This window comes from Dipodomys merriami, unplaced genomic scaffold, assembly GCF_024711535.1.
Source record: "Dipodomys merriami isolate MVZ:Mamm:240054 unplaced genomic scaffold, mDipMer1.0.p SCAF_12, whole genome shotgun sequence".
Lineage (NCBI taxonomy): Eukaryota > Metazoa > Chordata > Mammalia > Rodentia > Heteromyidae > Dipodomys > Dipodomys merriami.
The window spans coordinates 23,962,956-23,975,005 of record NW_027202493.1 but is presented as its reverse complement, the minus strand read 5'-3'; the positions used below and the strand labels follow the sequence as shown (position 1 = coordinate 23,975,005).

The 12,050-nt window shown below is 36.8% G+C and overlaps 1 protein-coding gene across 9 annotated transcripts in view; it reads left to right on the top strand.

The window, feature by feature from the left end:
- Tenm3 (teneurin transmembrane protein 3) overlaps positions 1–12,050 on the top strand; it is a 608,309-nt gene that overhangs the window by 559,578 nt on the left and 36,681 nt on the right. For all 9 annotated transcript variants that reach the window (XM_070016445.1, XM_070016443.1, XM_070016442.1 and 6 more), the window contains 5 exons: positions 237–486; positions 1,255–1,275; positions 8,375–8,607; positions 9,724–9,878; positions 10,644–11,518. In XM_070016445.1, the coding sequence (XP_069872546.1) occupies positions 237–486; positions 1,255–1,275; positions 8,375–8,607; positions 9,724–9,878; positions 10,644–11,518 (1,534 nt within the window). The remainder of the gene's footprint in view (positions 1–236; positions 487–1,254; positions 1,276–8,374; positions 8,608–9,723; positions 9,879–10,643; positions 11,519–12,050) is intronic.

Below are 12,050 nucleotides of genomic sequence, written 5' to 3'. Positions count from 1 at the left end.
TTCAAGAGTGGAGTCTTGTTTGAGGATCTACGCTTGAACTTAGGGACTCACAGTGTTTTAGGGACTCACAGTGTTTCACAGTCATTGAAGAGACTTCTTTCCAATAGAACCCTAACTAAAAGTTTCCTCATCTAAATCTAAGAGGTATGGAATTGTGACTAAATCTATAGTGAACGCACTTACCTTGTGTTTTTATACTTTTTTGTCCTAAGAAAAACGCATTTTCTTTCTTCCAGGTATACTATATAAAGGAAATGGGGAAAATCAGTTCATTTCCCAGCAGCCTCCAGTCGTCAGTAGCATCATGGGCAATGGGCGGAGGCGAAGCATCTCATGCCCAAGTTGCAATGGCCAGGCCGATGGAAATAAACTCCTGGCCCCAGTTGCCCTAGCTTGTGGGATCGATGGCAGTCTGTATGTAGGGGATTTCAACTATGTCCGGCGGATATTCCCTTCTGGAAATGTCACAAGTGTTTTGGAGCTGAGGTATGTCTTTCCTCAATTCAGGATTTTAATCAAGACCAAATAGGTTGAATGAGAACTACTAATTTATTTAAAACTCTCCCTAGAAAGAAATCGGTTTTTAACTGAAGCTAGAAGGACAATCTCTGTCTTTTCAATAGATAGATAGATAGATAGATAGATAGATAGATAGATAGATAGATAGATAGATAGATAGATAGATAGATAGATGAATATATATATGTCAATGTGTGTATATACATATTTGTATTCTAAATGTGTACATGAGTATAAAAGCCTTCAGCGTATAAAATAAGCTCATCAATTCCATTGAGTTTTTTATATATTAAAAGGATAAAACTGATTTTTAAATGTTTTGTTTTCTTTATAATAACTCTGTGGTATAGATATTCCTCTTATGTCACAGTGGTTCTAATGAAGGCATTAAATGTTTTCCTCTGATAGTAAGATGGAACAGTAAATCAACTAAGCTGATGACTTTACAGTTGAATGTTGACTGTTCAAGTTTGGTCCAGCCATTCCTCAATCACAATGCCAATAGTGAAAAGTAACATCCTATTGTCTTGCTTTGTTTAAATGTGATTATCAAAATCAACCTGTTCTGTCTGCTATTTGTTAAGTCTTGGCCTGAATTTTTAATTTCCAATGTTATTTCTGCTTAACTGGCAATTTTCTCTACCAGTAATTAAAATATCAGTATTGAGCTCATTATATTTTAGATGTCTTTTCTAACTGTGCTTTTTTTTACCTTCTTTATCTGCTTCCACCAAGAAATAAAGATTTTAGACATAGGTAAGCATCTTGCTTAAAGGTCATTGCATATATTCAAATGTCCTTTTTAAATTTCAATGTAACTCTGAAAATGTTTTCTAATTACATATCATCATGAGAGAGGAAACTTATTACCACAGAGATTCAAAAGAATTCAAACTGCTTAATTGAAGTATTATACATTGCCTTGCAAAACATATTATATAATTTCAGAAATATTTTCACATTGATTCATAAAATGGATCATGTTATAAAAAAATACTGTAATGAATATTCCCATAGAACAAGAATTCTAAGCTTCAGTTGAGTGACTGATTATACAATATAAGGCATATTGAACAAAATTTGAAGTACAGTAGGATATCTTAAGGAAGCCTGTATAGCTTAACTAACGTCCAGAGTATACCATAATTTGGGGCACAAAGAAATTCAGTTTTGGAGTGAAAATATTTTCCTTTGGCTAATTTGAAAAGACCTTCACTGAGCTTTGAAAGAACCCAGGCAAGTCGAATCCTAAAGCTTTATTAATTTCCTAGTCAATTCATCTCTGCCTCTAGTTTCTGTTTCCCAAGGTTGGAAGAGTTACCCATTCACGAAGTAGGGCTTTTTTTTTGCCAATAATATTATGGTGAGAAAAACATTTTAGAAGCTAAAGGTGGATGTAGTTAAAATGAATAAATCTATATTTGTACACTCTGCTGAAGCATGTAGAGTAAGGGCTTGTCAGGATATTTTAGCTGGAAAACTTTTCTCAGGACCAGGAAAAAATTTTTAAAAAGGAAAAAGCAGTATATTAAAGAAAAGCTTTCCAGAAAAACAAAAAAAAAAGACAAGTAGGACAAGATAGATCTAGTTTGTCCATCAAACCATCTAATGCTATGATCACAGATTTAGAAAGTATTAATATTTTGTCATGTATTTGTATAAAGCATGAATGTTCATCATACACGTATGATGACTAAATCAGCATAACTCATTTCAACTGTTGCATAGAAATTGATGGCTAGCAAATTTAAAACCAGAGTCCTACTGAAAAATGTATAGCTACCTCCATCCAAGTGACCAGGTTCCTTGACCTTTCCAAGATCCCCTATTGATCTTAGACTTTCAGCTAATGGCTCAATCACATGCTAAGATTAACACTAAACCTCCCCGGCATACTGAGCATGCTATTAGAAACCACGGTAGAATATCAATTTTTTTTTCTGGCCTTCCTTCCTTGGTAGCTGTGGGGGGGAAGAAGAGGAAAGACAAACAGGTATGCACACCAACACCATATGAAAATGCTGCAGGCAATACAGAGAAAACTATCAAAGCAGCTACCTTTTAACAAGCTGGCCTACTATCTGTCAGGCACGGTGCCAGAGCTGTTATATATGTTGCTGTAGAGCCACACAACAATCCTTCAGGGTAATGAGGTAATGGAGGCTGGGAGAGATACATGTCTTTCTCAAGATATACAACTAAAGAATAGGGAGCAGAGATTTGAACCATGGTGAAAGATATGCCCTTCCCTTGTACTACACTGCCTGTTTTTATGGGCCCCTGTAGGTTTTCAATGGGAAGATTTCCTAGGGATGCCAATATCTAGACTTATTTCCCAACCACCTCACAAGTTACTTAGAGCTCTAATCTTTTTCTCTACATTATTATACATTATATTTAAAATATAAAGTCATTGTATATTGATTTAGTATCTGGCCTCTCTCATGATCCTCCATCATTTTCCTTCTTTGTACATCATCCTGACTATATTTGGACTTCTTTTCTTAAATGTCATGCATGCAAGATTCACTGGTCGGGTTTCATATTGCTATTCAACTATTATCAAAGCAGTCAGTGTTAACTGATCACCATGTACTTTGACATTTGCCAGGAACTTTGACAAATAGTAATAGAGCACAAAACTCACCACTAATAGGAGAAACTACGTATATATGTGATGAAAAAAAACAGCATCATCGGTATTATTCTCTTGGACACAATTTTGTAGGTGGCTTATACCATGCAGGTATTCCACGTATTAATTTTTTTCACCTAAATGGAAACTTCTAAAAGGTTTTTTAAATGCATTTTTCATTGATATTCTACACATTTCCCTCTCTGGTGATTATAGTATTAGTTTACTAACAAACCCCTCCAATGGATAGTAAATTTTAATTCAGCCTTTCAATTCTTCAAAATTCCAAAATAAAATCTTAAATTAATTAATCCCAGGTATGGTACATTTAAATATATAGAACTGAAGATCAAATTGGTGAATTTTCTATTAGCAGTTAAAGGATCAAAGAGCGTGTCTCTCACAAGTCTGTGAATTGGAATCAGTTTAGATGTAAAATTATAACAGCTTGATTCAGCACTCTCCACTGACTTTTTAAAAAATTTTTAATTTAAAATTTTAAAAAGCAAGCAAGCACAGAAATACCCTATCCCAAGTCCTATCTGCAATCATCTAACCAGTCTTTCAGTTATCATAAAATAGGCAGTTTTACTTTTATACATATAATTTGTTATGCTTCTTCAAATGCTTTGTGTGCTAAGGGCTATGGCACAGTTTCTAACTGAAAAGATAAAAGTGTTAAAACATCTGTTCTCTGGCTTATTCTCTGCAAGCATTCCTCTAGTTTCAGACAGTTGCATTATGACAAAATAAATGAGCATATCCAGCCTGCACTTGCCACTGGATGTGTGTCTAATTGAATAAGACTATGGGGAAGATGGCTTGATAATTGTGGGGATCTAAGCAATTCAGGATGAGCTGAGAATCAAATAGACTAAAGGTTCCTAACTTGAGCTCTGTTTCTCGGGCTTTGCTGCTATTAGTCAAAATGGTAATGTTTTTTTAAACCCTTTTGAAGGGGCAAGCTCTCCATCAAATCACTCAGGAATGCTTTTGGACTCCTACAGCTGAGCACAAACCAGGCACTCTGTAAATCCCTGAACCCCAGTGGCCAGTGGCTGACTGTTTTCAGTCATCCTAACCTCACGTTTTCACACCAGATACATTACTCAGTAATAACTCACTGCTCATTTACACCAACATACTGGCCTCTTTAGTGTTCTCCAGGATGCAGGAAAGCAAGTACTAGCTCACCGTGTCAGGAAACTATTCTTACAATAAGGTGAACAAACTTCAGCCTCAGTCCTGTCGTGTGAATCAGAATCCCTGCACAGCCAGACCGATAACTAAACATTTCCAAACTCATTTTTCTCTTTAATGCTGCGGTACAGTTGCTTCTTGCTACTATTGCAGTACTGACACTTTTTCTCACATAGAGAAGGCCAGGACCGAAGATCCAGCTCTAAATTTGGCACTCCAGGCTGCACCTCAAGGAGTTGATCCACTTCTCATTTCCTACCATTCTGTGAGGGAATATTTCCAGAAGCTCATTCCCCTCCTTGGAGCCCCATGCACCTCCATATTTTTCTTCTCCACAATAGAGCTGTGCACAAAATGAGAGCTTTCATTTGGCAGACATTTTTAAAGCTGTGGACACTTTCTGCCTTGGTTTAGAAATGTCTGTCTTTAGGGAAGGAGAGGCTTCATGACAGGGGGGGAAAAAAAACAACTACAAGCACTATTCTAGACATTCTCTTATTACAGTCTCCTTACCCCCATAAAACTGGGGCTATCAGAGCCCAGCTTAGACTTTGAATGTCCACTGATTTTGCACCAAGAAATCCATCTTCCAGTACTACAGAGTATGCCACCACTGCTCAGACAGCTACCGCAGATCTCTACCTCTTAAACAGAGTGAAGTACACCATGAAAAAGTATACGATTCATCTCTTTTTACCAACACTCTTGAAACACCTTCAAGTGACTGTTTTAAGATGAGCCTTTTATTCTACTAGTTTGGGATATTATAAACTATAAAACTTCAGAAATAAGGAAACAGGTTCAAATCTAGCCAGGTTCTGACATTTTTTCATCCTATTTAGGGATATCATAGTTGAGTCAACAATAATTATTGCATTTATATACTTTATAGAATTATAAGACAAAGGATAGTGAAATGTAAGAGAAGACAGGTTAAAGGCAGATATGAAGAATAACTAAGCTGGGCACTGTTGGCTCATGTCTGTAATCCTAGTTACCCAGGAGGCTGAAATCTGAGGATCTTTAAAGTTCAAAGCCAGCCCGGGAAGAAAAACCCAAGACTCTCATCTCCAGTTAGCCAGCAAAAATTCTGAACTAAAGGTTCAGCACCAGCCATGAGCAAAAAACACCAAGCAAGAAGAAGAGTCTAACCACCAATTCTGGAACACACGCACACACACACACACACACACACACACACACACACACTAATAGCTAATTTTTACTGAGTATATATTATGAGCTAGAATCTTTTTTAAGGATTTTTATATATTGTTTTATGTAAATTAGCAGCCTTTGAAATATCTATGGTATGTACTTATTCTTATAAAATCAAGGACATAGGAAAAACTAGAGAAGGCCCTCCAATGTTATATCTTTCAAAGTAAACCCAAGTTGATTGAACTATGACTCTGTCACCAGCAATATATGCCTGAAGGACCAGTTTCTGTCAATGTCAGAAATGCACACAAGTGTAACATTGTATTGAATGGAGTATTGATATGTTACTCTTTGTTACAAGATAGTAAACAACCACATTAAGGCAAATGTCTTACTGTATTTAAAACTTCTAGCACCAACTTCAGTCCTAGAAATTATGGTAAATTACAACATATACATCAGAAGTTGATCATTTAATACAGCCCAGTAGTTCTGAACTGTTTTATTTAATAATGACTTGCATTTTTAGAGTCTCTTCAATCATTACCCATATTGCCTATATTTATACATATTTACAGACTCAAAACATCTTCTCTGTTCTTGCCAAAAGAAGATAAAAATCTGTTAAGGAGATTCAAAAACAGAAAGTTCTCAGACCTTTGTCTCTGTATACCAGCATTCCAGCTATAAAGCCATTAGAGTCTATTGACTCTACGTGATGGCCTCTTTTCTACAAATATGAGAAACACTTGTGGAAACACTAGACTATTACTTTAAGAATAGAATCTTTTACAAGAAAAATAAAGTACATATATTTAGCACTTAAAAGGAAGACCATTAAGTGATAAGAATTGTTCCATTAGAACCTAGCCTAATTAGTAATAAAACTACTATATTATCTCACTATTAGAATTAAAATGCTTTTGTAGAGTAATTCAGGGTACTCACATATAATAACTTCATGGAAACAACTATATAGTTTGTGTATCTGTGGAAGGAAAGTATGGATTCTGTGTGTGCCTGTGTGTGAGTGAGAAACTGGGGAAAGAGAAGGAGAAAGAGGAGGAAGAGGAGCAGGAGCAGGAGGAGAAATTAGTAAAACCAATATATAATCTAGTAGATTCCTATCTGTTGTCACTTTCTTTTGGACCACAAAGTCATTTCAACTATTTTGATTGTCCTTTAAGAAGGCAGATATTGTACATGTCACACAATCACATTCAATCTTTTTAAATTGTATTTTTGTTATCTTTAAGTAGTTGTACCAACTACTAAGTAATTGCAACGTATAAGTACAATGCATCTTAGTCAATATCACCCCTTTCAACATTCTCCTCATCCCTCCAAACACCACCTATCCCCTCAATTATCATAGGATATGTGTTGAATATTATTACTTCATTCATTCTTAAAAGCAGTCTTTGATGTTTACAAAGTGATAAACTTTGTAATTCAAACTATATATCATAATATGTCCATTCCTGATTGTCTTTAACAGTTTTTACAGGTAATCAGACATAAAATGTTTTATGTTCACTAAATTTTGTCACCAAATGTTTACACTTCACCAAATCATAGACAGATTATACAAAACAGTTCAGCTTCCAAGGCTTAAAAATAAAATTAGTTGATTCGTCATTCTATGATGACTGCCTTCTATGTTTGATGCTCTCCTTTGAATATCTAACTCCATAGTTCTGGACATTGTAGCTACATCAAATCTCTTCTCTGGATTATACTGGGGCAATCAAGTAGACACCGTGCTACATTTTTTTCAGGAAACAATCCTGTTTGACTTTACAGCAAAAAGAAAAGAACCTTATAATTAGATATTAATGAAATTGATAGTTTATCATACCCAACTTCACTGGGAAATTTGTTGGAGCTATTCTTTCCCTAGAATACACTTTATATCTATCACTCAGAGACATTATAATATGGTACTTGCATTGAACCAAAAAAAGATTTAGAAACTTCTTTGTTTTAGTCTAAAAACATATTCCCTTCTAGAGGAAATTATTTTTTTTAATTTAATTTTATTTGTGAACATACTGTACAGAGGAGTTACAATTACATGGGCAGGATAATGCATACATTTCTTACCAAGCATTGCAGCCTCCTCCTGTGTTTACCCTTCACATCCCTTCCCAGCCTCCCCCCTCCCCCCCAATCCCAATCCTTCTCCTTCCCCCCTCCCCCCCCCCCCCCCCCCGCACCGACGTTGTAAAGCTCGTTTTGGACATGACAACTTGTACTTCTCATTGTTGCAACAGGTCCACCTGTATCCTTAAACAACTGGTTTTTCCCTATCTCCTCCACAAGTTATACTGACATCAAATATAGTGAAAGCAGGGGTTATAGTGTGGGGGAGGGACATACAAAGCAACAAAGAGATAATCTTATAAATGCGTTAGAAACACATGCATGAAAGAAAAAAAATCTTAAAATACACATCTAAGGGTTCATTTTCCTGACATCACATTATCTGACCTTTTCCTCTTGACTCATACATATACTAGATATTACAAATAAGGGAAACTATGGGACCTATGTTTCTTTGGGCCTGGCTTACTTCACTTAATATAATTTTTTAGAGGAAATTATTTTTGAGAATAAAGTGTTAATAAACTGCAAAATCCTCCACACCGGGCCAAGAAGGAAAATGATAATATCAGAGAATTGCTACCTAGGATCACATTCTTTTAAATCCTTATGAAATATAGGGTTCATTTCCCAGTCTTTGATAATGTGTTCAATTCATATTCAGTGTCTCATGGTCCATCTTGTTTTGCTGTTCATCTCCCTCTGTGTGTTAGGAATAACTCTCTCATGGTGTGTACATATGATCCTTTCTTGCAGCAGTAACCCAGCGCATAGATATTATCTTGCAACTGACCCAGTCACTGGAGATCTGTACGTTTCTGACACTAACACCCGCAGAATCTACCGCCCAAAGTCACTCACAGGAGCAAAAGACTTGACTAAAAATGCTGAAGTGGTGGCTGGGACAGGAGAGCAGTGCCTTCCATTCGATGAAGCCAGGTGTGGGGATGGAGGGAAGGCTGTGGAAGCCACGCTCATGAGCCCCAAAGGTACTGGCAGCTATCAACTTGAGATTTCCTTTTATTAACAAAAACAGAGGCAGAAAATCCACTTACTGCCTGATTGTGTTTAATGCTGAGTCTAACGTTTTACCTTCAACTATGTTCTAGAAAGCAATCTTCTATCTAGTGTTTATAGAAGCCACTGAGGGTGAAACTGCTAAAATTTCGAGCTGACTTTCCAGTAAACATGAAGTCCTTGGCAATTTTTTAAAAATCATCATGCCATTTCTTTTGCAATTTTTCAAAGAATGAAGCAACTATCCTATATTATTCAGGTCACATCCCGTTAAACTTCAAATTCTTTCATTGTCCTGGAATTTCTTTGTCATGAATGAGTCCCAGGCCTCTTTAAAACCATCACTAAGCAACCCTATTAGCTCTCACGCACTTCAGAGCTGTTAAACCTTTGTTTCTATGCCATGGGAAAAAGCGCCTGCCATCAGGAATTCTTGGAGGTAACAGGGGCTAAGATTATATGTGATAAAGGCTTTTACCAGGCAGGATTGACTCTTTGCTTGGGTATTATGCCATTCATCAGAGTGGCTTTTAGTTTGGGCTTTTGTAGTTTTTTTCATGATAGCTAGCATGAACAAGGACTGGAAAAAAGTATTTGGTATACTGAATTATTCATAATAGCCAATTTCATTGTAACAAGGTCAACAAAACACTAACCTTGGTTTAGATCTGCTTTTGTTAGAAGAATATCATCACTGTAAGTTGACTTTAACTGAATCTGAACCTCTTTCTATAAGTTACAGGCCATTCCATTGTTGGAGACATTATAATTTTCTATTTGAAATATGCAGGCATTACTTGTATGTGATCTTTGGTTCATATGAATTTGTGAGTCATTGAGTCGTATGATTCAAGCACTCACTGAGGAGTCTTACAAAGTTTGATTTTTGTTGCATTTTAAATATATTCATATTGTAAACACCCATGTTTGATTTTTGAAAAAAAATTGTGCAATTGATGTTTTATCTGCTACCTATCCGCCACCTATCATCACTAGGGTGAAGTGTTGAATTTTGTGATAAGCCAGAGAATTTAATGAAACTCCATTGTCTTCAAAATTTTAGTAACATTTATTTCTCTTGTGCAAAGGAATGGCAATTGATAAGAATGGATTAATCTACTTCGTTGATGGAACCATGATCAGAAAAGTTGATCCAAACGGAATCATATCAACTCTCCTGGGCTCTAATGACCTGACATCTGCCAGGCCTTTAACTTGTGACACGAGCATGCATATCAGCCAGGTAGTTAACCAATGAAGCCAAATTGGTTGTTTTCCTTCCAAGGGATTGATTTACTATGTCGGTGGGGTGTGATGGCATGATGTGAAACCATATATGTCATTTGTAGCAGTGGTTATAGTAAAGCTGTTCTATTTCAAAGTTACTTTCTTCTGTAATTCTGTATCTGATGAATCTGGTGATGTATAGAACAATTATCATTAAGAAAAAAATGTCATGAAATACCAGAAAGGTAACAACAAGTAGGTAGTCCAAAAAAAGAAGAACAGGGCATCTTACATTCCTAATCTCTTGATTATGTAGGTTCCTTGAGAGGTAGAGAAAACCCACTGTGATGAGCCCCAAGGGATACTTAAAATTAAAAACTATACTATTGGTCTTACTGGAAACACAATAGAATAGTAATGTGTTCATAACCTAGAAAGCCCTGTCATTTAGCAGTTATTACAGCCATTAGGAACATATGTGTCTGTTCCTCAACAGGTCTGCTGACTTACTACATAGTAGTTCACTTGCTATTTGGGCTATAGCTAGCAAATCTTTCCACACACTGTATTTTGAAAATAAAATGTTATTTCCTACATCTGTCTCCACTCAAAAATTTTAAGTTTATTTTACTGCAACTATTGGGTAAGGAAAAGAAAACACAATTTTAAAGCAGTTTATCAAATTGAAGCTAATTTCCCTGAATGGTCTAATTTACTCTTGTGGCAAATTAACACTGCAGTACAGTAACTGACTAACCAGACCATTTCTTTCCTTATTAAGGTACGTCTGGAATGGCCCACTGACCTAGCCATTAACCCTATGGATAACTCCATTTACGTCCTGGATAATAATGTAGTCTTACAGATCACTGAGAATCGTCAAGTTCGCATTGCTGCCGGACGGCCCATGCACTGCCAGGTTCCGGGAGTGGAATATCCCGTGGGGAAGCATGCAGTGCAGACCACTTTGGAATCAGCCACTGCCATTGCTGTATCCTACAGTGGGGTCCTGTACATCACCGAAACAGATGAAAAGAAAATCAACCGAATAAGGCAGGTCACCACCGATGGAGAAATCTCCTTGGTGGCTGGAATTCCTTCCGAGTGTGACTGCAAAAATGATGCCAACTGCGACTGTTATCAGAGTGGAGATGGCTATGCCAAGGATGCCAAACTGAATGCCCCATCCTCTCTAGCTGCATCTCCAGATGGCACACTGTACATCGCCGATCTGGGCAATATTCGGATCCGGGCTGTGTCAAAAAATAAGCCTTTACTTAACTCAATGAACTTTTATGAAGTTGCCTCTCCAACTGACCAAGAACTCTATATCTTTGATATCAATGGTACTCACCAGTACACTGTAAGTTTAGTCACAGGTGATTACCTGTACAACTTTAGCTACAGCAATGACAACGATATCACCGCTGTGACTGACAGCAATGGCAACACCCTTAGAATTCGACGGGATCCAAATCGGATGCCTGTGCGCGTGGTGTCGCCAGATAACCAAGTGATATGGTTGACCATAGGAACCAACGGGTGTTTGAAAAGCATGACTGCTCAAGGACTAGAGTTGGTTTTGTTTACTTACCATGGCAACAGTGGACTTTTAGCCACTAAAAGTGACGAAACTGGATGGACAACGTTTTTTGAGTAAGTATACAAAAATTTCACTCTGATTATAAAGTGTCTAACATATAATGATATAGTAGTCTCCGTGGTAAGAGTAATGCAGTCCTAAGAGCTACAATGGACTATGTCTTTTGGGATGTTGTTGTTGTTGTTATTGTTGTTGCTGCTGCTGCTGCTGTTTGTGTTTTTTTTAAGTCAAGGCCTCATGCTTGCTAGATAGGCATATACCACTTGAAACACACCTTCAACTCATGACTGTGTTCTTGAGGAACTAGAACTTCAATAATAAGTTTTTGGATCTCTCATTAAGGAAAAGACCACAAAATATGCCATGACATATAAATAAGATATTGGGTCTTGGAAAAAACCCAGACAAGTGAAATGCCCTGGAGGTTGTTTTATTACTTTCATGGTGAATTTTTCCTCTTTAGGGATTAACATTTTGCTTCAGACAGTTAGTATATCAGTAGCAAGTTATTCAACACAACAGCAAAAAAAAAAAAGTAGAGCTTTGGTTTTATGCATAAATGCTTTGGGCTTAAATATCCCCCAC